This window comes from Colossoma macropomum, unplaced genomic scaffold (assembly GCF_904425465.1).
Source record: "Colossoma macropomum unplaced genomic scaffold, Colossoma_macropomum, whole genome shotgun sequence".
In the NCBI taxonomy this organism is placed as follows: domain Eukaryota; kingdom Metazoa; phylum Chordata; class Actinopteri; order Characiformes; family Serrasalmidae; genus Colossoma; species Colossoma macropomum.
In genome coordinates, this window is record NW_023494801.1 from 2,592,983 (window position 1) to 2,619,889 (window position 26,907).

At 40.7% G+C, this 26,907-nt stretch overlaps 1 protein-coding gene across 2 annotated transcripts in view; it reads left to right on the forward strand.

Moving 5' to 3' along the window:
• Positions 1-26,907, forward strand: part of arhgdig (Rho GDP dissociation inhibitor (GDI) gamma) — a 64,389-nt gene that overhangs the window by 31,649 nt on the left and 5,833 nt on the right. For both annotated transcript variants that reach the window (XM_036589624.1, XM_036589623.1), the window contains exons 2-3: positions 5,591-5,767; positions 14,539-14,622. In XM_036589624.1, coding sequence (XP_036445517.1) covers positions 5,596-5,767; positions 14,539-14,622 — 256 coding nt within the window. In that variant the 5' untranslated portion in view covers positions 5,591-5,595. The remainder of the gene's footprint in view (positions 1-5,590; positions 5,768-14,538; positions 14,623-26,907) is intronic.

The following is a 26,907-nucleotide window of genomic DNA, read 5'->3' on the forward strand; positions in this document are numbered from 1 at the left end:
TTTTTGGCCATACCACCCTACGTTGCACCATCTCTGATTTTAGTTAAGATAATGTTAGAAAAATTGACACATTTCTTTTTGCATTGCGCAAAAAATGATTTCTCCTTTTGATCTGCAGCAAAACTCGTCTCTGCATTCGTGTCACAGCAGTTCATAAATGCCACCCAGACCCAGAGGAAGGAAGCAGAGGGTGAGGATGGCGTCCACAGAGTCTAATTCGCCGGGGGAGAGTGGCTCATGCGACGAAAAAAAAGCGGCTGTATCGATTTGGCAGATCGTATTTTATAGCTATGGCCTTCCATTACTGCGTTTGGCTTTGCATTACTGCGCTTGGATTTTTCTTCCCCCATCTGTCTTAATGTAGAGAGAGTTTATCATCTCCCTTCATAAGCAAGGGCAGGAGGAAGGGGACAGCAGGCCCGTCTGCACGGCTGCTGAGCTGGGATGACCCGGCTCCAGCTGGACACACTGTAAATAACGCCACTTCTGTGTACACACTGTGGAGCGCGAGCGGGATTACAGCCTGGAGGGCTGTAAATCTCTTGTTTCAGCTTGATTATTTTGGTATGATTCTCATTTATTTTGAATACAAGAAAGTGACTGGAGGAACTATTTACACAGTGCTGCAATACAAACAACAACAACAGTACTTTTTTTACATTTCACAATAGACTGAGAAATTTTGGCCAAAAAAGATGAGACAAAATATTTATTGATGAATTTGTACACGCCTGGTTTGAAAATAAAAACAATTTATGAAGGAACGGGAAGGACGAACAAATAAATAAAACAGGATGATGTCATAATGGGCTGACGTCCAATCAGCTGCTTGTTGCTATGCAGTTTATGCAGTTGTTATACAACAGTTAGATCTGAGGATACAATCTCTTCTGCTCGTGTTCTTATTTGTGATAACAGCACTTTTTTTTTTTCACAACTACACTATCATTCTGCTGAGCACAGGTTGCCAAGTAATGACTTTACTAAGCTTTTCTAAATCTCTACATTAGCACATGTAAAAACAGAAACAGGACACATTAGATAACTCCTACAAGACAGCATTTGACCTGATTTGGTCAGATTCAAAAGGACAGAGTGACCACAGGACTATAATTCAGAACCTGTTGTTGACGCTAAGCAAGATTTTTGGCCAATAAACCACAAAACAAACTGGAATCAGCCAGAATTTTTTAGAATATCATTTAGAAAACGGTGATACGCTTTACAGACTGACTGGAAGAAACCGCATTCAGCCTCATCTGGAAAAAGCTGAAAAAGCTGAGCTCAACCTGATATTCACAGTGATATTTGCGGTCCTTACAGCAAAAGGGAACTACTTTTTAGGTGGAAGGAGTTGCCAACATTAAGGCACATTTAATACAATATTCTGTTGTATAAAATATAACTGTTGTATAAAAGCAGTAGATCACTCGAGGTCATGTGTTATCACAAACAGCGCAGACCTATTTAAGTAAATGGGGCAAAACGTCCTACAGTTTCTGTCTACTTAAGTGGGCGTCCACTGCTCCCTCGTCTCCTGGGGCACCAGAAGCAGCAAGTCAGCTGGTTAAACAGACCCGTACAGAAAAGGCTCAAAGTAGTAACAGATCAGAAAATAAACACTAATCAGTGAAATGTAAGTTTGAACGTTCACATTTAGTGAAATGGTCAGAAGTTTGTGCAGGTGTGAACGGGACTCTGTTTCTGTTGCCGGCGTAAAGGGGGAACGAGTAATTTTGTCTGATCTAAATCTGACTTTTAATGCTTTGTGCCATTGTTCAGTGTTCTAGACGTACTGACAAGATAAACCAGAACTATTCAGTCATAGAGATCATTCACCTGTCTCTCACTATACTAGATCATCAAATCATCAGTTTTTGACATAATTTGAACATGCCCATGGCCCTTTACGTTGTGTGTGAATTTCATGATGATTGGACCAATAGAAGTGGCCCAAAATGGCGTGTAAAAAACTGGTTCCACTGACTTACATTAAAAGTAGAGTATGTTTTTCTTTCTCCTGTAAAGTTACCATTTTGGAGATGAGAGGTTTTGTTCCGACAGCAGTGATATATTCATACTAATGTGTCATCGTGACAGGATTCTAACAGTGGTCAGTGGTTTTTCATAGATCTCTAGTATAGGCCTCAGTCATCACCTGTCACTGTTTAATCTAAATACTTCTGTCCAATGACAGGATGATTTCTTTATTCCATATTCTGTTATATGTTAATTGTCAAACTGTATTCTTTCCTCAGTTTGCTCTTGTTATGTTGTTGTTTTGCCATCTGGTGTCGACCAGAGGAGGATGGGTTCCTCTTTTGAGTCTTGGTTCCTCTCAAAGTTTCTTCCTCTTATAGGGAGTTTTTTGCCACTGTTGCCCTCGGCCTGCTTATTTTTGCAAAGCTGCTTTGTGACAATGCACATAGATGTACACCGATCAGGCATAACATCATGACCACCTCCTTGTTTCTACACTCATTGTCCATTTTATCAGCTCCACTTACTATATAGGTGCACTTTGTAGTTCTACAGTTACAGACTGTAGTCCATCTGTTTCTCTGATACTTTGTTAGCCCCCTTTTACCCTGTTCTTCAGTGGTCAGGACCCCCATGGACCCTCACAGAGCAGGTACTATTTGGGTGGTGGGTCATTCTCAGCACTGCAGTAACACTGACGTGGTGGTGATGTGTTAGTGTGCGTTGTGCTGGTCTGAGTGGATCAGACAGAGCAGTGCTGCCGGAGTTGATGTTCTTTTTAATGCACAATTACTGTTTTTTGCTGAATTTAACACATTGGAGAAAAACGAAACATAAAATATGGCCTGTGCGAAACGTTATAACACGTTTTATATTTTATGTTTTGCTTTTTTTCCCCAATGTGTTAAACTAAGGAAATAAGTAGAAATTGTGCACTAAAACTTGCAGAAGTTCAGTGTTGAGGATGTGTTAACTTATTTGCATCAATAAAACGTCATTTGACTGCGAGTATTCACACTTTTTCATACAACTGTACTATTTAATGTGATTTTCATTAAATATTGCCACTGAATTATTTAACGTTACAAAGCATAAGCTAAAGATTGCACAGAAACGCAGGTCTAACCTGCAGCGGATCGTATTATCGATAATCCTGATTTTTCTAACAGTAAAATAGTGTCCTAATTATTTTTAGATATCATCCAGGCCTATTGCTCATCCCTACTGCATACCTATTCTCCGGGGGCCTCTCGCTCATTCCTGTCCAGGCACGGCCGAGCCGTGATGTCATCCGCTCGGCAGTTCAGTCGAATGGAACTCTGGAACGTGTCTGCGTGCGTGATAAGGAAAAGCCATTATGTGAACGCTGCAGTGTTAATTGATATGATAAATGACTGCTGCTGTTTTCACTCTGTTGGACAGGGAGCGGTTAGCCGTGGCTTTAGCATCCCTCCATTCCTCCGGAGAGCAATGCCTCGACACGCTGAACTGCAACCTGTCAGCCTAATACGATTATTAGAACCGTCAGCTGTTACGTACAACAGCTGGGGATCAGTTTCGATAATCGTGAGCCGCCGCTCTGCATGAATTAATGAAAACCGCTGAGCCTTTATTAATAAAGCTCCTGAAGCTGGAGCTGATTATTATTACTCCCAGACACTCGGGCCGGTTGCCTGCTCAAATATTAATACTGTCAGAGAGTGGGCTTTTGGTTAAGGGCCACTCTCCAAATGAACCGAATAGAAATAAACGTCCACTATCATCAGTGTCAGGGATGGGTGTGAGAACGGGGGAATTAGAACAAATGGCTGTGGATATTAAAAGCGATGAATCCGTGAGTCCACGCCGGGTCAGCGGAATTGAATTAGCCGATGTGGGGGGGGAGCAAGGTATAGAAAATGTACCCCAGCCAGACTGCTGTAGTGGGCAGTGCAGCGAGAGAGCCACACACACTATAAAACCAGTTTAATGGCTCTCATAGTTTGCATTACACTTTATATCGCGTATATTCTGGTGTTGATGGAGTCAGTGAGGTGTGGCGGAAGCCATGTTAGAACTGTAAGAACAGGCGGAAATGGAAAACAGCGAAAGTAGAGTTACTTATCTCAGAACTAAAGAGGTTCTTAGTATTGTGAAAGTGCAGAATGAGTGTCTCCATACTGAGATTTGTACTGTAAAGTGTAAAAATAGTATATTAGACTAACTCCTGGTGTGAAACATTATTTTATTTTATTTTGTTTTGTTTTGTTTCAGTATTTTTATTTAACGTATTACTAAATAAAATTAAAGAACTTTTCATTTTAATTTTTAATTTTATTTTTAGTTTTTTGCCTCTACAGTCGAGGCTGATCTATTTACTGTCCTCCTTTAATTACATTTTATATCAGTATATGTTCAGGCTGTTTATTTTAATGGCATTTTGGCTATTTCCTTCTGTATTAACCTCAAAAGTTCAAAAAAACAAAACAAGAAATGGAAAAGAGTAGCAGCTCTATGTTAGGCCTCTTTACTAAAGGTAAAAATATATATTAATGTATGTCTCAAGCTTCAAATAAAAGCGTTTTATCTAGAACACAAAAAATGTGCATGTGAATCATCGTTATGGATGATTAGCCTCCTTACTAGCTTCCTTATTTAGCCTCCTTACTTAGCCACTTTACTTAGCCTCCTTACTAGCCTCCTTACTTAGCCTCCTTACTAGCCACCTTACTTAGCCTCCTTACTAGCCTCCTTACTTAGCCTCCTCACTTAGCCACCTTACTTAGCCTCCTTACTAGCCTCCTCCTAGCTATGTTCACCTAGAAGCTAACACAGGTTGTACTTTCGAATCAAGACTCTCACACAAAAGTCTACCATACAAACATAGAGTTAAGCTAAGCTACGTTTTCCTCACCTGAGTGAAAATATAAGCAAAAAGACACTCATTCTGCTAGCATACATGCTAAAAACATTAGAATTAGCTACATGTAGCTAGCTAACAAATAAAGAAACATTACTCAGTGCTGCACTCTAAACATGTAATAGTGCCAAATTAGAAGTCAGAACATTTTCCTTTTGTTTCCATAAGTCCCAAATTTGCCTGAATGAATGCATTTACTGCTTAATTGTATTATTTATTTGCCTCAGCCCAACACACCCAGTTCACATACTGTTTGTTGCAGCTTAATTTGTGAAATCTGAGTGCAGAAAATGGCTGCAGTCGGCTTAAATAACTGCGATCATCTCAAATATCTGCGATTAGGCGGTTGTTATAATTAAGACAAGCCTAGTTTTGACATTTGAGACCCGAAATGAAGGGTGAACTCTAATAGTCACGGTTTGCCACTGATGTCTCGCAACCTACCAGGATGAAAAGGAACAGATTATCTGAGCATAAAGATATCTGAACTCACCATGTGTTTAAGTAAGGTAATATTATGTGGGGTGCGTCGTTCAGATATCGGGATATATTTTTGGAATAATGCCTTAGAAATCTGACTAAACTGACTGCGCATCTCTTGTATATAATAATGCAGCATTTTTAGGAGGTGGTGGTTGAGTCAGTCTGTATTGAGGCAGCGTGTTACTCCTGTCCACTGTGTTGATGTATGCTTTCTCCGTGTTTCCTCAGGCCTAATGGCAGATAAAGAGAGCACAGTCCCTGTGGGTGAGGAGGTGGATGAGACTGACCTGAACTACAAGCCCCCCGCCCAGAAAAGCCTGCAGGAGATCCAGGAGCTGGACAAGGATGACGAGAGCCTCAACAAGTACAAGCAGACTCTGCTGGGGTCCGGCCCTGTGGTGTCAGGTCAGTGTCCAGCACAGCTGCTCTGCAGACTTTCATCATCCATCATCCATACATCCATCTACCCATCTATCCCTGCATTGATGTATTTATCCTTTCTCCCACCCATTTCATCCACCCATCCTCCGTCTAGTCCATCCATCCTTGCATCCTGCCTTTTTCTACCTAAAAATACTGCATCTGTCCATCCATCTTCATTACACTGTCACTGTATGAGCTTGTTGGACATCCCATTCCAAAACTATGGGCATTCATATGGAGTCAACCCCTCTATGCAGCTCTAACAGCCTCCGTCTCATTGGACGAGAAGGTCTAACATGCAATCGACGTTCCAGTTCAGTTCGAAGCATATAATTAATAATATAATTATTTCCTCTGCAAAGCTTTCCTCACTCATCCATCCAGCTATCCATCCATCAACGTTATATTCTGGATATATAATTTTCAAGCCCTATAATAAAGACCTCACTACACTAAAAAGTCTTTATGAATGCTTGATCCACATATTCCACTCAACAGTCCTCTGTCATTTCTTCAAACCATCCTTCTGTCCATCCATCCAACCACTTATCCGTCCATCCAATCACTTGCCCATTCATCCGTCTCCGCATCCAAGCTTTCATTCATTGTCCAGTTTCCATTCAAGCATCTTCTATCTTCCTGCAGATGCTTCATCCACATTTTCCATCTAACAATCTTGTCTGTCTGTCCATCCTTCTATCCATCTATTTATCGGTCTATCCAGCCATCTTTTGATCCATCTATGCACCCATTCAAGCTTCTTACCATCCAAACATCCTTAATTTGTCTGTAAATTATTCATCTGCTTTTACATCCATCCTCCATCTGTCCATTCCTTCATCCATCTACCCATCCATACACCTGTCCGTCGAGTTGTCTGTACATTCAGCCATGCATCCATCCATCCATCCATCCATCCACATAACCACCCTTTCATTCATCAATCCATTCATACATCACATCTTCTATTTATCCTTCCTCTGTCTTTTCCATCCATCCATCCATCCATTCATCTATCCATCTATACATCCACCTTACCACGCTTTCATCCATTCATCCATTTATCCATCCATTCATACATTACATCTTCTACTTATCCTTCCTCTGTCTTTTCCATCCATCCATCCATTCATCTGTCCATCCATCCATCCACCTAACCACCCTTTCATCCATCCATCCATCCATCCATTCATACATCAGATCTTCTACTTATCCTTCCTCTATCTTTTCCAACCATCCATCCACCCTTATATCCATCCATCCATTCATACATCATCTGCTTATTGTTCCTCTGTCTTTTCCATCCATCCATCCATCATCCATCCATCTAACCACCCTTTCATCCATCCATCCATCCATCCAGTCATACATCACATCTTCTACTTATCCATCTTTAAGCCATATAGTTAAGCCCTCGCTGCACTGAAAAGCTTTTACTACCATTGTGACACTTTCATTCAGTCGCTCCTGCGTTCACTCTCGGAGAGCTCGCACGCCACCCACATTTATCAGACAGCGACCCACAAATGATGGGACGTGTGAAAAAATGTATCCATCCATCTCCGTTCTGACGGCACATCAGACAGTGTATATTCTTCTTTAGAGTAGCAGCGCTAGCTGTGGTCTCCGGAGACCCTCCGCACAGCTGTCTGGACCGACTCCTGTCTAATCTCTGGGGTAATAGAGTTTCGCTTCACAGCCACAAAAACAATGTATTCTTAACTAAAAGGGACGAACAAGAAGACCCCATCAGCTCTGCAATGTAGATAAAAATGATATTGCAAAATTATAATATTGTAGATTTCGGCCGTAATGAAAATAAGGAATTAAAAGAAAGTTAATGTTGTTCCAACGCAGTGGACTAATTTCATGGTTAGTTATTGTCTGTCTGACTGTGATAAATTGTTACGGTGCTAGAAAAGGGCACAGAGCAGAGATTTGTTTATTTTATGCAAGACGAACTACGAAGAACGAAGCCCTGTAATCCAAACGAAGCAGGCAGCCAGATGGAAATCAAATACTCTGTTTCAATTTAGAGCTACTGGAAAATGGAAAGCTTGCTTTTATTCATAGCTTGAGGCCGAGATATAAAATATTTCAGCCTTGTTTTCTTCCCAGCGCAGGGCTTTGAACTTGATTTAGGTTCCTCCATTAGTTTTTGCTGGTGCATCAATCGGCTTCTTTTGTCAAAAGCAACTTGTGCATCAAGGACGTTTTCCCTGCAAACTCTACTGATTCATAAATGATTCATTCTCATATTCTTGGCCATGGCCAGGTTAATAATAGCTCTTGTTCAATGGAATGACCCAAGGCATAAGGCAGCGCTCCCCTGTGGTTGATAGCTCACCGTTTCATGTTTCAGTCTAATGGGAAAGAAGCTCTGCTTGCAGTCACAGCATCATAATGACCAATCAGGCCCGAATGATGATTGAATCAGTGGAGAGAGCGGTGCTTTTCTTCTTTGAGTGCTACCTTATGAATCAGCCTTGCCCTCTAATCCTGCTTGATCACTTCAGTCGTGCCCCAAGGACCCTCTAGATCATGTTTATTATTGTGCCGTGCTGAACTATGTGCGGCATTGCTGTGCACACATTGCATTTTATTAAAGCCGACACTCACTGGCCACTTTATCAGAAATCCCGCCCTTGCACAGTTAGAGACTGGTGCCCATCTGTTGACGCGCAGTTTGTGTTAATCGTCCTCTAGTCCAGTTTCTGACCTTTTCAGGGAGGACGACCACTCTCAGCTGCTATTCTGACAGGGGTCCACCACCCAAATAATATTTAGAAAACAGCAGCCCTGTTTTCTGTGGTCATAGACTCATCAATAACGAATGGAGTAGAGCCTCACAGACTAAATATTCAACACTTTAAGCGTTTATTGTGTCACTCTTTTCCTTTATTCCAGCTTCCATTCTTTCCAGGAGACTCACTTTCAGTTCCTCAAAGAATCTGCAGACACACCTCCAAAGTTCAGTCTTAGAAGCTGAAGTAATCAAACACATTCAGTGGTGTTGAGGTCGGGACTCTGGGGTGGTCAGTCCATTGTTCAGCTTCTTTGTTTGGTGTGTCCGTCTCCTTTTCTCAGTGAGGTTCTTCTTGAACAGCTACACATCCTTTCAGACCCATAGCGCTGAGTCGTCTTCTCACAGTGGAAGGATGGCTGTGGATGTTTTCAGATCTGAAGCAGCTTGATTTTCTTCTGTCTCTCAAAGATGAAAGCTTTAAGTGCTGTTTATTTCATGGGGGCAGTTTTGGTGTCTACTAGATCTTGCGGGTGGTTGTTAGGAGGCCCGTTTTCTCTGTAGTTCTCCAACTTTGACTTTCTCCTTCCTTACCAAGTGGACTATCTTATATCTAATCTCCTCAGAAACGTCTGAAAAATTAGTAAATTGCACGTAATGGCCATTTGAAGTGGAGATTAAAAAATAAATGAGGGGTGCAGAGAACTGTAGCTTGTGCCAGATTGGTGGAATTTCCGCTGCGCAGCCCAAACAGAAAAAGACAAAACGCCCCATCATGTGTTTAATCTTTCTTACAAAACGTTTAACCTCAGTCATTTCTGAGGGGAGACAACTGAAAACTCGCCACAGGCTTTTCTGACGTCTGTTAATTTGTCATGATTTTCGCAGGAGTAATGGATGTTCTGGGCCTGAGTGATGAATTACGCGGCCGTCACCGTGTGCTTTTGCATGAGAACACATCTGTGGCTGACTAAAGCTCTCCTATGATTAAGTTTGGCTCTCCACTTGAAAAACAGCCCCTCTCATGTCAATAATGCAGTGTGAGCCGCCCGGTCATTCGTTATGCGCAGTTAAAGTCTCCAGTAAACAGTGCAGGTCCCTTCGGAGGCAAAGAAACATCCAGCCAGCCAGAGAGCGGAGCTGCAAAGTGGCTAATTAAAGTGGCATGGATGGATCCTCAATGGGTCATTCTACAGAAACGTCCACTTTTCTGTCTCTCCATAGGAGTCACTGGTGTTACCGATCCTCATTGGTGTTACACATAATAAAGGAACACCAGAGACATTTTTAATGAACAATACATTTTACAAAGTGGCTGCTACAGAGCATCAAACCACATGTTGTCAATCATGGAATATCCACTAAAATATGGAATTTAATCCATTTTGTATTCTATTTTTTTCACAATTACCTCAGAATAAAGTCGGTCACACCAGTGACTTCAGCTAAAAGCTTCATATGAAATCATGAGCTAAATGAGAAAATCTCTGATAACTGAAAGACACAGTGGACTCACCATGTGCTTTTCTTCATAGATCCTCAGAAAACAGGTAAAAGGAAGTCAAGTGATGTCATCAGTGTGACTTTTATTTCAAAATAAAAGATTTTTTGTTATGCAGTAACACCAGTGACACGACTCCTGGGGACCAGAACTTTCATTATATATTTTATAATATTTATTTGCCATTTGTTTTCTTTATGTTGTTTAAATCATATATTCCATAGTCATGTATAAATTATTGCAGTTAAAATTGCAGAAAAACATTTTTTACCTCAAAATAAGGCCTCAGCCTTTATACATGACTGTGAGGTTGAGCTCTTCTGTGGTGCTTGGAATTCTATATGATTGATTTAAGAACCAATATTGCAAAATTGAGGCTCAAGAAGGTGTAATTGTTAGAATAACTTATTGTTTTATTTTAAAATATAAATAAATTGTAACCCTAACATGTTTTCAAGTGTAATATATCTGTAAACACTACACAAAAATTTCCATAGAATGACTCCTATACATTCTGTGAGATGAAAGCAAATGGATCTGTGTAATGACATATAGCTTCGGTGTGCTGGACCATGCTGTGGTCCAGCGGCTATCGCACAGCTGATAACACCCTGGAGGAATGTGCTGAGTTCACCATATCTCCAGCTGCGCCCTGTTCACCCAACCCCTCATGTTATATTAGCTACTCTTATCTAAAGATATAGGAGCCATAAGAGAGCAGTTTTCAGGTTGGCCAAAATGACCACTAACCTAAACCCAGGCTCATGTAAAAGCATTGTTACTTCAGTTCACAGTTGAACTGTGGAGGAACTTCTTAGAACATCCAGCATCTATTAGTATAGGAACTGCAGTTTGTTTGTCTCTGTCCTTCTCTTTTTTAATCCTTTTGGTCTAAAATAACCTGCTAAAGCTTCAAAATGAGAACACTGTGCAACAGCAATGCAGAACAGAAGCTGAACCAACACACCAGAATGAAATTAAACCCAAAATAGAAATTAGGAGCTAAATGTAAGAACTAAAGTTGAACTGAGGAAAAAGTCAATCACTGTCCTCACAAAATATCGGAACCTTCAGCACCAAAAAACTGGAACTGTGCTTTTTGTGCTGGCTTTTGGTCCAGGACCGAAGGCCCCAAGATCAGGACCTAATAGTTCTCCACAACAGTCTAGCGAACTCTTCACTCTTGTGAAGGTGAACAAGTCACTAAGAACTATCACATGTCCAGTGAGAGCACCAGAATGTACACTAGAATGGTAGGTTGATGTGTTGATCACTATTTTTAAAATCATTACTCTGTAAAGAGTTTGCTAAGGTGGCATAACACAGGAAGCTAACATTAGCGCTAGTAGCAGTATGCTAGCCTCCGCAGAACAAGTGTTTTGCTGGTTTTTTCACACTGAACAGAGAAAAATCTAAAATTTACTTGATTCTACACATAGTTTTTGTGTACGTGTAGACATGTTTGAAAGTGTGTGAGCACAGAATAGTGCAGTGTATCATTTCATATCAGCCAATAAGCTAAGCTAACTAGCCTGCAATGTAGTACCTCTTATCTAATCTCCATTTCTGACGTTTTCCAGTTTTTCACATAATTTGAAATTACCTGTTGCCCTTTACATTGTGCGTAAATTTAATGATAAATGGACTAAAAGAAATGACCCAGAATGACTTGGAAAAAAGTCTGGTTCCATTGGCTTACATTAAAAGTAAAGTAGGTTTTTTTCTTCTCCTGTAAAGTTACCATTTTGGAGATTTTCTTCAGACAACAGCGATATATATATATATATATATATATATATATATATATATATATATATGTGTGTGTAAATAAAACAAGCAAAATTTCCTGATCAGTTGGTTATTGGAAAGACAGGAAAGCCAAAGGTACACAAGTTGGATATGGAAACAAACAATTTTTTTATTGATAAATATCAGGACAGAAATTTCATGAACTTGTGGCAAAGGTGGCATCCTATGATGGCGCCACGTTTAAAGACACTGAGCTCTTTCTACTGCCGGTGTTTGTCTATGGAGATTGCATGGCTATGTGCTTGATTTTATACACTTGTTAACAATAGGCGAAATGGCTGAAATAATACATAGGAGGGTGTCCACATACTTTTATGTGTAGATAAGGTTTTTTACATATTAAAATGTGTCACTTCTGCATTAAGAAATGACAATGCTAAAAGAGAAGAGTAGATAAAACTTAAGGAATGCTAATCCTGGCTCAGGATTAAAGGGCTGATTAATTGGATCAGGGAAAACTCCAAAACTGGGAACCACTGATATAAATATGTTAGTCTATGTCTCAATAAAAGACATGCTTTTGTAAATACATCTGTATCCTGTGACTAAACACATGGATTGGTAAAGTAGGATTTTTATCGTTATAAGAAACCGCTAGTCTGCAAACAGGAATAGATGGTGTTCATCTGAAGATGTGCCCACGATGATAAATATGTCTCTCCCTGCCACTGCCCGTTGCACTGCAGGTGTAAATGAAGTCTCATTTTTCCTTCTCCATTTCTCACACTATTCAGCCCAATCTGAGCCTTATCTCAGCTGCCAGGACACCGTGATGAATGTATGGAGGAGGCAGAGCGTTCCCATCGCCCCACACGAGAGAATAGGCAGTGTGTTCTGTGTGTATCGGAGGTGTTTAGCAGCAGACTCGTTCCCTCAGCGCCTCTGTTATTCCACCAGTCTTCCTGCTATAAATGGGAGATGCTGCTTGAGTGCATGCTGAGAATATTAAAACGCTCTAAATCGCCCTGTTTGCCTCTGTTTGCAGGGCTCGTTTGCTGAGCATTAATTAGGGGTAGGCAACATGAAGTCCATTTATATCACAATTTACATTAGGACAGTAATGATGCATCACAATATACATGATCACAACAATAATGATAGTAATGATTATAATAATAACGACAACTTCGGTGCAAAAGTCAGAGACCACCTTACATTTGTTTGATTTCCATTAAGTACAGGTTATTCATTTTTCAGGAGATTAGATTTAACCGCTTATGCTTGTAGGTATATTTCGTTTTTTCCATCTGAATTTACATGCCCAAGCCATAAGGCAAATTATTCAGTAACTGCATGGAATAACTGTAAATTTTTGGGTTTTTTTGTCAAGGTTCCCCTCAAATTAACAGAACATGTGTTTTATGATCATACACATATTGCTATATGCTTACAATTTACTGCTGAAAGCCAAAAATCTTAGACGCTCTTTGTATTATTTTATAAAAGTAATGTTTACAGAGCAGATCACTGAAGAGACGCCATCTGTTTATAGTTTATAGTCCAGATTTGTGGAAAAATGGGTCGACTTTCAGTAGAACAAAAAAAAGTTGTGAGTTCAGCTTCTTTTAAAATAAGGGTTTAAAATGACATCACCCATCTATTTGACTGGAAAGGGGACAGTTATAGCTCTCATACGACCCCCACCTTTTGAATGTAGCTTATAAAATATGAAAGTTAAGAAGTAAAGAATATGACAAAGTGCATTTTGGAACCACCGGTGGCCCCAAGGAGTTAAAGAGGTTAAGACAATCCACTTGCATAAGTAAATAGTACGTCACCACTCCAGCCGACACTTGGCACTGCACATAGTGATCTTAGGCTTGGCCATGGAAACCCCTTTAGTGAGGATGTCGACGCACAGTTCTTCTGCCGATGTTGCTTCCAGAGGCAGTTTGGAACTCTGTAGTGGGTGATACAACAGAGGATAGGCCATTTTTATGTGCCACATGCTTCAGCACTCAACATCCCAGCTATGTGAGTTGCGTGGTCTTCCACTTCGTGGCTGAGCTGTTGTTGCTTTTATCGCTTCCATTTCACAATAATAGCACTTACAGTTGACCGGGGCAGACCTAGCAGGGCAGAATTGTCACAAACTGACTTGTGGCAAAGCTTGTTTAATCTGCTTGCATAAGAGAGGACAAGGTCAAAGGAAATTCCAAAACTGGAGTTCAAAAAAATTACTAAACGCTACAGAGAAAATGTGTCTCCTAACAACCACCTGGAAGACCTGATAGACACCAAAACTGCCCCCATCAGATAAACAGCACTTAAAGCTTTCATCTCTGAGAGAGAGGAGAAAATCAAGCTGCTTCAGATCTGAAAACATCCACAGGTGTTTCTGTCCATCCTTCCACTGTGAGAAGACGACTCAGCGCTGTGGGTCTGAAAGGATGTGTAGCTGTCAAGAAGAACCTCACTGAGAAAAGGAGACGGACACGTCAAACAAAGAAGCTGAACAATGGACTGACCACCCCAGAGTCCAGATCTCAACACCACTGAATGTGTTTGATTACTTCAGAAAATGATCAACCAGCTTCTAAGACTGAACTTTGGAGGCGTGAAAAAATATTCCTGTATATTTCTTTAAATAGTCTCACGAGAAGAATGGAGGCTGAGTGCTAACTGGTGGGTGGGTGTAGAGCTTGCAATACACAGAAACTGTTCGATTGATAACAGATGTGTGTTCTTTTTTCTTTTCAGATCCCACTGTTCCTAATGTTCAAGTGACGAGGCTGACACTGATCTGTGATCAGGCCCCTGGACCCATCACCATGGACTTAACAGGTTTGTTTTTGTTATTTATTTTACTTATCTCTCATTTTTCCACATAACCACATGATGTTGATGTGTCATATTCCATCATCAGCCAAGTGTCTGAATGCAATATTCACACGTCTCGTGTACAAACTGCCTTTGGACTGACACGCACACCAGGGAATTCTAGTTCACTCGTCACAATAATGTATCACAATGCATCATGATATTGTTATATCATGGTTATTGCATCTCCACAGGTTGTATCTCCACAAACATGTTTTTTCATATTTTGAGTCTGTAGGGTGCATGGCCGAGTCAAGAATTGACTCTCTTGGGTTCAATTCTCAGTCGAGTCTCTGAGGTTTGAGTCTGAGTTGAGTATCTGGGGTTTGAGTCTGAGTCAAATGTGTGGGGTATGAGTCTGAGTTGAGTCTTAGTCGAGTTTCTTGGGTATGAGTCTGAATCGAGTGTCTGGGGTTTGTCTGGGTTGTGTCTGTGGGGTTTGAGTCTGAGTCAAGTCTCTTGGGTTTGAATCTGAGTCGAGTGTCTGGGGTTTGAATCTAAGAGGAGCGCCTGGGATTTGAATCTGAGTCAAGCATCTGGGCTTTGAATCTGACTCGAATGTCTGTGTTTTGAATCTGAGTTGAGTGCCTGGGATTTGAATCTGAGTCGGGCGTCTGAGGTTTGAATCTGAGTCGAGTCTCTTGGGTTTGAGTCTGAGTCGAGTGTCTGGGCTTTGAATCTGAGTCGAGTGTCTGGGGTTTGAGTCTGAGTCGAGCATCTGGGCTTTGAATCTGAGTCGAGTGTTTGGGGTCTGAATCTGAGTCGAGCATCTGGGGTTCGAGTCTGAGTCGAGTGTCTGGGGTTTGAATTGGAGTCGAGCATCTGGGATTTGAATCTGAGTCGAGTGTTTGGGGTCTGAATCTGAGTCGAGCATCTGGGGTTCGAGTCTGAGTCGAGTGTCTGGGGTTTGAATTGGAGTCGAGCATCTGGGATTTGATTCTGAGTCGAGCATCTGGGCTTTTAATCTGACTCGAATGTCTGTGTTTTGAATCTGAGTTGAGTGCCTGGGATTTGAATCTGAGTCTGGCGTCCAAGGTTTGAATCTGAGTCGAGTCTCTTGGGTTTTAATCTGAGTCGAGTGTTTGGGATTTGAATCTGAGTCGAATGTCTGTGTTTTGAATCTGAGTTGAGTGCCTGGGATTTGAATCCGAGTCGAGCTTCTGAGGTTTGAATCTGATCTACACTGATTGGATTGTAGCAATAGCTGTCCCTTACTGGTTGTCACTGAGGGAGACAGTGGTAGGAAAAACTGCCTAGGAGCAAAAGAATGAAAGGAAAACAAACAAAAACAAATACATAAATATCAATGCAAGGGTTAGAAATATTGATGCAAAATTGTACAAAAATGTCACTGCAATGTAAAGATGAATCATAGTGTCGCTGCAGCTCTAACAGCACGTTTTTTTCCCACTGCTGTTGCCGTGGCACGATGCAGAGGTCCTCACTGCCCTGTCCAAGTGCTGCGGTCATAGGCAGAGAGGGCGTTTGCTTTGCTGACACTATTGACAGAAGCCTAGTGGCTCTCTGCTGCATTCTAATGAGCCCTGTACCTCCTCAAGAGGGGTGATGTCATTCCTCGTGAGGAGGGCTGATCCCAGACTGTGTTTATTTGTGGGTGTGGGAGTGTGGGGGGGTGGGGGGGACCTGTACCGTGAATCAATATTAGACCACTGTGGGCTGCTTTCCACCTGCCAAGCTGGACTGAACAGTTCTTTAAAAAATATCTCAAACATGTATCATCAATATCGAAAAATGTTTCATGTCTATGACTATCGTTATAATTTTAGCACCCAGTGGCTTTTTTTTACCTGCCAGGTAAAAGCTAGGGAAGGTACGAAGGACCCCATGCCCCTTTCAGTGTGAGTTTCCGCCTCGGCCGGCCAGCTCGAGGGAGTCTTCCTCCCCTTAACGACGGAGCACTGGGAAAGGTCACCTGGTTGCTAGGCAATAGAATGATCCCATGCAGTTGAAGTCCACCGCTTTGAAAACAGAAGCCCCTTCTTAGCAGTGAAATCTTTTGCACCATGCAGGATGTTGTGCAACACACATCAGCGTGAAGTCTCGGAGGCAGATATGAGGGGGGTTTTCAGCTCGTTCAGCCTTTAACTCTTTAAATGCGCGAGTGTTTCTTCGACCGTTTATACGTACCACCCGTCATGAGTCACCCGGCACTGATATCTAACACAGCCGATTTACCGACAAGTCAGAATGTTCGAATATTTGTCATTATTGAGTGTGTTCACATGCACTCAATTATCTAATCATAATCTGATTTCTGTAGTTATCTGATTATTTAAATGGTCATGTAAGGTCTAGAAATCTGATTAAGAAATCTGATAAAGAGGCTGGATTTTAGCTCAGTAATCAGATTTCTCAGTGCGTGTGAACTCTCTCTCTAATTTCTTTTGGATTTCTCAGTCTGTTTGTGCAAAAACAGACCGCGGCACCGGAAATAAGCGAGCAGCGTCGCCGCGAGACGCAGCAGAACACTATTGGAGCAACGTTGAAACCATATACATGCTTGACAAAATGAAGGATTTAAATATTCTTCATCTTCTAGATGATGTATGTTCATATTTTCAGGTAAAGTGGCGCGATGATTGAAAAAAAAGCCGCGGCATGAAGTTTTACGTTACATTTACGTCGCGTCTTCTTCTGTGAGTTTATTGGCTGGTTGTACAGCAGAAATCTGATTACTTTCCCCGTTATCTGATTACTCAAGTGCATGTAAACATGTTGATCGGATTACTGACAACATTGGAAAAAACTGGAATTGTGATTTAGGACTTTCGTATTATACATAGTGGCCTATACTGCATGGCCCCCATTTTGGTAGGCACCTTCAGGTTCATTCAGCAGCGCAGCTGCAGTTTTTTATGAGATAACAAAGCCGTAACAATCCAGGAAAGGCAGTAAAACACGGTTTTTGGGGGATTCTCACTTTAAAACTAACTTTTAAAGCAGATTAACCCATATATTTCAGTGTATTGTCTTGATCTTATTTGATTTGTTGCTGTAGTGATAACTAAGGCAAGCTGAAATCTAAACAAGCTGCGTTACTTCTGCTGCATTCAAACCAAATACTAGCACACTAAATAGTGAGTAAAAACAGAGCAGTACTATTAGGAGTCTACTCATTAGTGTTGTAGGTGAAGTATAGAAATGTGTGGTTTGGTTAGATACCCTTCACTTATTTAATTTTCAGTCAAAAAGGCTATTATGTTATTTATATAAATGAATATAAAAATCATAATAAGGACTAAAAAATAAGATTCTTTTTCTTATGTACATTAGGAGATGCACAAAACTGTGATCTAAGTTGTCATGGTCAACAGACAGTGTTACAATATTAAGTTACTGAAGGCTGCTCACATCTGACCGCTGCTTTGTCACTTATTGAGCAGAACCTACATCACAGAGTGATCATCATTGCTACTTGTACAGCGATATTTTGTTTAAAACAAAAGCAGAGCACGAGGGCTTAACTTAGCAGAATGGACAAGGCTGAGGGCAGGAAACGAGACCACAGTTTGCTAGTGAACCTTGCAGCATGAATTAAGAGTGAACACTAAGAGTGAAAACCAGAAGTGAATCTGTGGTCAGTGCTGGTGAGGTGCGCAGGAAAGCCTCGCCGCCTGAGCACGCTGTTTTCCTGTTCAGCTTAACTGCCACTCTTGCACCAGCGCTTCAGGTCATAAATTTAGCTCCTGCACAGGAACGACAAACAACAACCCTGCCTATCTTCTCTGGAGGGAAGCTGATACTCTCATACCTGACATCCGATTTCTTTCATGTTTATGAAGCAGTTTTTGATGTGTGAATATAGCAAAAATTGACACCGTCTGCAGAGTGTGTTGTTGTACAGAATTACATAAGTTAATACTAATTATATAATTAGTGATGTTATGAATTACGTTTACATTTTATTTATATTCTAGATTGCCTGGGTGAGAAATAGTTCATATGAATTATAGCATGCTTTTGCTATCACAGCTCCTAGACTCTTCGACAATAACCACTAAGAATTTATCAGTATAAATTATATAAACTATAAATTATTCAGTATCTACAATAAATAATTCGGTGTCCACTATAATTTGTTTAGTATTTGTTATGAATTATTCAGTATCTACTATAAATGATTGACTACTGTGAATTATTCAGTAAATATTATGAATTATTCAGTATCTATTATAATTTACACAGTATCTACTATTAATTATTCAGTATCTACTATGAATAGCTTAGTAACTACTATGAATTATTCAGTAATCACTGTGAATTATTCAGTACCTACTATAAATTTTTGACTGCTGAGAATTATTCAGTATCTGCTATGAATTATTCATTATCTATTATATATTATTCAGCATCCACTATGAATTATTTACTCTCGACTATGAATTATTCAGTATCCACTATAAGGTATTTTGTATCTCTGTTTCTACTATGAATTATTCAAGAAATATTAAGAATTATTCAGTATCTACTCTAATTTATTCAGTATCTACTATGAGGCATTTTGTATCTCTGTTTCTACTATGAATTACTCAGTATCTACTATGAATTATTCAGTAACTACTATGAATTATTCGGTAAGTATTAAGAATTATTCAATATCTACTATGAATTATTCAGTATTTACTGTAATTTATTCAGTATCTACTATGATGCATTCTGTGTCTCTGTTACTACAATGAATCATTCAGAAATTACTATGAAATATCTGGTTTTAGACCAAAACAAATTTCTAATAATGATTCACCATTGATATTACAATTTAGTCCAAGACTAAGGCTAATCCATGTCCAGAAGAGAGTTAAATACAAGGTAAAACATTGTGGATATGCGCTTGATCAGTTGTTGTACACTGCGTCCCTGTTGTAGACTCTCCATCTGCAGGAGGCTCCGTTAGGCAGCGTCAGCAAACCGTGATCCGGTGCGGTCAGACAAGCCGGCCGCTGTAAGTGACAGCCCATGATGTGTGCGCAGTGGGGCGGCTGCCGGGATGGAACAGGACCGCGGGGCTTTGACGGACACGGCTGAGGAGATAGATGTTGTGTGTGACGGTCGAGAGCGTGTGTATGTGTGTGTGGAGGTGGGGGGTGGGGGGTCTGTGGGCTCCACAGGCTTCAGAGACCCTCAGTTCGTCTCCGCTGATGTCCAGATTACAGCAGCAGGAAGCCAGTGCTTTATCTCTGGACCTTTAATTGAATTCTTGGAGTGAGTCCACGACTGAGCACCTGAATGTTTCAGCCAGATCAGCCTCCTGTTCAAAGTCCAAGAATAACCGCATGCTCTGACCTTATAGGTGTAAAAATACATCAGTGCGTCACGATACATCGATCCTTGGGCGCTGATTCAGTTTACTAATTAATCAAACTACTAATAATAAACTATGTATTGAACATTTATGGAAACACCTTATATTCTGTTGCCATTTTAACAAAGCAATAATATCTAGAAGGAACTAGAATAAAATTTCTGTTCTTTAATTTAAGTAAAACCTGCTTATAATGCTTTATTAATAATGGGATTAAGTGCATTTTTCTGAAGAAAATAAAGCTTAATCAATTGTAGCTAAATGGTTGCTATGGTGTTCCAGGTGGTTGCCAGGGGATTGCTAAGCGATTGCTATGATATTGCAGGTGGTTGCTAGGGTGTAGGTAAGTGGTTGCTGTGGTATCTCAAGTGGTTTCTAGGTGATGGCTATGGTATTCCAGGTAGTTGCTATAGTGTTGCTATGCAGTTGCTATGGTATTCCAGCTAATTGCTAGGCAGTTGTTAGGTAGTTGCTAGGTCATTGCTATAGCATTGATTATAGAATTTTTAGATGGTTTGCTGTAATATTTCAGGTGGTTGCTAGGGTGTTCCAGGTGGTTACCAGGGGCTTGCTAAGTGGTTGCTATGGTATTGCAGGTGGTTACTAAGGTACTGGTCATGGTATTCCATTGCTATAGAATTGATTGCAGTATTTTTAGATGGCTGCTATAATGTTTCTGGTAGTTGCTAGGGTGCTCCAGCTGGTTGCCAGGGGATTGCTGAGCGATTGCTGTGGTATTGCAGGTAGTTGCTAGGGTGTTGGTAATTGGTTGCTATGGTATTCCAGCTCATTGCTAGAGCACTGCTAGGTGGTTGCAAGGTCATTGCTATAGCATTTATTATAGCATTTTTTAGGTGGTTGCTATAATGTTTCGGGTGGTTGCTGAGGTGTTGCTAGGCCGTTGCTGTGGTGCCCCAAGCGGTGTATGTATGTGTGCTTGCATTTGTCAAGCAAACTTAGTAGATTACTAAAGCAATAAATAAACACAAGGTGGGGGTTACAGTGATTTTACTATTTAACAACACCCATAATCATGGTAAAATCACTATAATGCACAGCCTAAGTTTATTGTTAATTGCTTTAATATTCAATTATATAATTCAGTAAAGCATGCATTATTTTTTTTGGCCAAAATAAAGTTTCTTGACAGAAGAGCTTGGTGCACTGTTCTAATTGTTTATATTCCACTACTGTGTGAATAGTATCTCTTATATTATTTGTATTCAGTGTAATTTGTGTACATAATTTTGTAATCGTACCAAAATAAACCTGAAACATTTTGTGGTCAGAGAGTTACACGTCTCAGCTCTGAATGCGTTTTCAGCAGTGTTTTAGTGCTTGTTGGAGTAGATCTCTCCACTATCGCACATCAGCACCATCGACTGTGTTTCCTGCGATATGCATCACGCCTGCCTGCGCAGCTTTTCTAACCACACAGCAGCACGCTGCAAGAGACTCTCTCGTGCAGATGTCCGATAGGATGTGGTCACCCTTTGCTTGTTTGATGACGCATAGCACAACTGGGGTTCAAACCTCAGGCCTTTTTTAAGCCCCCTGCTTTGAATATGTGAGTCTCATCGTGAGTCTGTGCGAGTCGTTTGTCATTCAAGCTTTAAACAATGACCTGTGATGAGTCATCTAACCATCAGTTCTGAGGAATGTGGGTGACTCTCTTGTTGCTGTGGCACCTGTTCTTATGATAATGCAATCAATTCATTCTAAATATACCAGCCACTTTATTACCCACCCCTCTCCTGTATCCACTTTGTTGGTGTACAGATTAGATACAAAATAATCCACTTGCATAGTGAAAAGAGAAAGTCAAAGGAAAATAGAGTTTCCAAAATTGGGGTTCAAAAACTGATTAGAAGCTTCAGAGAAAATGTGCCTCCTAACAACCACCTGGAAGACCTGGTAGACATCAAAACTGCCCCCATGAGATAAACAGCACTTAAAGCTTTCATCTCTGAGAGAGAGGAGAAAATCAAGCTGCTTCAGATCTGAAAACATCCACAGGTGTTTCTGTCCATCCTTCCACTGTGAGAAGACGACTCAGCGCTGTGGGTCTGAAAGGATGTGTGGCTGATCAAGAAGAACCTCACTGAGAAAAGGAGACGGACACATCAAACAAAGAAGCTGAACGATGGACTGACCACCCCAGAGTCCAGACCTCAACACCACTGAATGTGTTTGATTACTTCAGAAAATGATCAACCAGCTTCTAAGACTGAACTTTGGAGGTGTGTCTGCAGATTCTTTGAGGAACTGAAAGCGAGTCGAAGTATGTTATGTTGTATTAGTTGTTGAGGCTTCTGGGTCATTTTCTATTAAATATTTGTATTTGGAAAAATTAATAGCTTGTTCTTGACTGGAAATTCAGAGTGTTGTTCTGCTACAAGGAGTGTAGGAAGCTGTCTACATAGTCTGAATGGAGGAGTGAAAAAATTTGCCTTCTTGACTTAAACAGTGCTCGTTTTTCTCTATTAGGGATTAAAGAATGTGAGAGTGAGTAAATGTGTCAGAGTGGAGGAGGGAGGCGGCGTTAACTGCAGCCATGAGAGAAACCAAAAGAAAGAGAGAGAAACGAGTGCAGGACCCTCACCTTTGGCCTCCTTTTACCCTGTGCCTCGTCTTACTGAAGCACATGAGACAGAGAGACAAAAGGATGTTTGTCCTGTTATTATGATGCTGCTAACCTCCAGTATGTGTTTCTACAGATTCATAACCACTTCTGCTGTTGACCCATTTATTACCTTTATAAAGAAATGTTTCCCACCTAAGACCCTCCTTCCACATCTCATTCTAGAGAAGTGCCTCTCAAATGCGCGTCTCCAAGGTTTATGCAAATAATCCTGCTATACTCGCTCCGATCTGGCTTTGGCTTTGAAGTTGGAATGCTCCACAGTATAAACTGGGGATGGTGGGCACTGGGGGTGGGCTTGGAATACATGCCAGCAATACAAATTCATCCGAGCAGATTTAGGAAAAGTAAATTCTAGTTGTGGTTCTGAAATCTGATTGGCTGAGCCTCGTTCAAACTCAATATATTGTTCATAAAATAGACATTATGTTGCATAACACTTAAAAAATACCGGTTCTTTAGTAAAGGCAAAGGTTCTATATGTAACCAAAAGGTCCATATAGAACCACTGCATGCTTAAATGGTTCTTTGCCTGGTGAAATGGTTCTTCAGGATGATGGAGAGTGTGCCATTTTCTATACAGAACCATATATTCTCCATCAATCTGAAGAACCATTTAAGTGTGAAATGGATCTATATACACCGATCAGGCATAACATTATGACCACCTCCTTGTTTCTACGCTTGTTGTCCATTTTATCTGCTCCACTTACTATATAGGTGCACTGCTGTGTCTGATCCACTCGTACCAGCACAACACACACCACCACTACGTCAGTGTTACTGCAGTGCTAAGAATGATCCACCACCCAAATAGTACCTGCTCTGTGAGGGTCCATGGGGGTCCTGACCACTGAAGAACAGGGTAAAAGGGGGCTAACAAAGTATCAGAGAAACAGATGGACTACAGTCTGTAACTGTAGAACTACAAAGTGCACCTATATAGTAAGTGGAGCTGATAAAATGGACAGTGAGCGCAGAAACAAGGAGGTGGTCATAATTTTTATGCCTGATCGGTGTATATGGTTCTAAATAGAACAATTGCCTTTACTAAAGAGCCCTTGAAGAACCATCTTTTTTTAAATGTGTACTGTCAACAAACATGAATTGCTTGTATTGTTTATTGCAAGTATTAATAATAATAAATTCAGTTGTTTATTGAACATCAGTGTATTTTATACTGTTATATATTGTCACCACATTATCAAAGCAATAAGCAACAAGGTTTTTTGTACCACCAGTAAGGGGCGTTATTAGGCAGGAAGTAAAACCTGTGTGAAATCACAGACGCTTGGTCTCACCTGGTTGATTGCTTTTATGAATACAGCAACAACATAAAATATGATCAAATACACACATTTTTAATAAATAATTAAAATTATAACATAGGAATTGTGATAAACCATTCTTCCACCAAGAAATGTAGTTTGTTTAGAGTTGGCAATTGTTGCTAAACAGCAATGCTGAAGGGTGACAAAAACTTTTGAGTGACCTATTATTGTTTATTACGATCATTTCATGAACTTATTCACTTTTTGTTATATATTAATGAAAATGTAACAGAGCAGTGTTTAGTGCAGAGACTTTCAGCTAATAAGTAGTTTTTGCTGACCACCACTGCAATGATAATGCTAATTCCTGATAGTGCCTTCCTGTCCTGTGTTAGCATCGAGCTAACAGTGTCACAACACACTGGGTTTGAAACTACTTAGATCTAACCAAAACCAAAAAAAACAAAAAACATTGTATCTTTACTTTTTATTTCACAGTTTTACACAGAATAATTTAGTAAATACTTCAGTACTTCAGCCTAACACTGAATGCACTGTTTAGCCTGTTTAGCCTGCTGTGTTTTAGCCCAGTCAAGAAAGTTGTCAGCCCTTTAGTTTAAAGCAGGGGTATTTAATAAAAATTCAGTAAGGTCCAGTTAGAGAAAATATCCTCAAGCGAAAGGTCCAGAACATCATAATGTCTAACTTGCATCATGATTCAGTGCCATATACTGTTTACTGAAGTGGCCTAGTAGGTATATCAGCATCTTACACAGTCAACAACTGAATGTCAGATCAAATAAAGTACAATTCAGTCATATTTCAACAACATTTATCGTCAGTTTTCTCTTTTTAGAGCTCAGCAAGTGAAATAACTTCCCTCTGACTCACTTTCTTCTCCAACACCTCGTCCCTCTGCTGTGTGTGCATCACTCACTCGAGTCTCAGTGCTCATCGTAATGCACAGATCTGATTGGCCGAGTAGCGTCACGTGTGATATTTACAATTTACGAAGTCTGCCTATTAGTGACCCCTGGTTTAAAGAGTTCTTTCTTCATCTTTCACTTGGTGGTGCATGTGAGCAGCTGAACAGCCCAGAGTGTTACAGCACAGTGTTGTTTAATGAGCACATTAGTGTTAATACAGAATCCAGTTGTTGTGAGGTGATCGTATGTCGAGTATAACAGCTTCGAATGCAGCTCAGCCAAACAGATTTAGGACCGGAACTATCAAAGCAGTAATTCACTCAAGGCCTGAGTTATAGCGATTTTACCACAGTTAAAGTGGTTTAACTCGTATCACATCATGCTAACTAACACCCCCTAACTGTGGAAAGATCACTGTAACACACAGCCTTGAGCGGCTTATTGGTTCAGCAACCTTGCAGTGACTGATTTATAGTAGAACCTGCAGGGTCTGTCCTCCTACATTGTGAGAGGTTGTTGCTTTTAATATGTTTAGGTCCAAAATCTTGTTTAGAGGACCCGGCCAATTTATTAGAAACCCCTCCCCTGTAGCTCCTTGTTGGTGTACAGTCCATACTGAAAAAACAGCAAGCATTTACATGCTGGTCTATGCTGGTCTGTCCTGGTCTATACTGGTTTATGCTGGTCAAGTGCTGGTCTGTTTCTGGTTTAGCTGGGCCAGCATGGTCATCAAAGCACAACATGTGCTTGCTCCATTGCTGCTGACCAGCATATCACCATCCAAAACACAATATATGCTGGCTTTGCTGGTGACCAGCCATGCTGGTATAGGGTTTAGAGACTGTAGCTCATCTGTTTGTGTTCGCCATCCTTTAGTCCCCATGTGTCAAACACAAGGCCCACGGGCCAGATCAGGCCCTTGGCACGATCCAATCCGGCCCTCGAAATTATTTTGATTTTCTATTAATATTAGCCCATTTCACAATCACCAGCACTATAATCCCCAGCATGCACTGCGACGTAATTGGCACCGACGCCCCACTCCCAACAACAACCTATGGGACAGCAGTTTTCTACCCAGTTGCACATCATACCACCAAACACACCAGCTGGGTTTCAGCTTCAGTTCAACCAACATAAACACTATAAACACTCAGCAGCTCAGAAACTGATCCCTAAAATTAATGAACTTGCAGAAAAGATGTCAGGTGTTGAGACCAAACACACAGGTAGGTTTGAAAGCTCTACATCCTGGGGACGATTAAAGAGATTTAACAGTTATCTGTAGCTAATGTAGGCCCAAATATATTTATATTTACATATATGTAAATATATAAGTGTTTACATGTAATATTTGAAGGTGCTGTTGATGTTTTGGAGTATTAAAATAAAACGCTCTCTGGCCCTCGGATTTGTTGAGATTTTTTAATGTGTCCCTTTTAGTGGTTGAGTTTGACACCCCTGCTTTAGTTCTTCATCAGTGGTCAGTTTCTGATCAGAGAGCCCAATATTTTGGGGTGGTAGAGCTTTTTGGATGGTCTGTAAGTCTACACCTAAATAGTGGACTTAGAAGGTAGGGGTTTCCAATAAAATGGCCAGTCTGTGTAATGTGGGAATTGTTCAGTCCATGTGGATTATTGGAACATTTCTATATGATTGCAGATGAGAAGGCTTCTCCATGAGTTATTACCAAAATGCTCACCATAACACAACATGAAATAAGATAAGCATCGCATGCAACAGTTAAGTTAGCGTTTTTCGTAGCACGCCTAGCCCGGGATTCACAGTGATATCCCCCCATTATTTCTCCGCAGCCCCTTTTATCGTCCTCCGGCTTCTATTTTCTAGTCCATCTCAGCTCTCTCCGAATCCATTATAAAGCACTTAGGGCAAATTCGAGGGATAAATTGATAACACAGCAGTTGCTCTCTCTTGGAAGGAGGCTTTTTACAGTGAACCCGGCTGAACTGTGAGCAGCAAAACAAGAAACATACTTGCGAAGGCTAACGTTTACTATTACAGTATTGATTTCTGCTGTTTTTGCTTAGACTGTCGAACGCAGAGCTGAGGTATTATAGGGTAACGGCA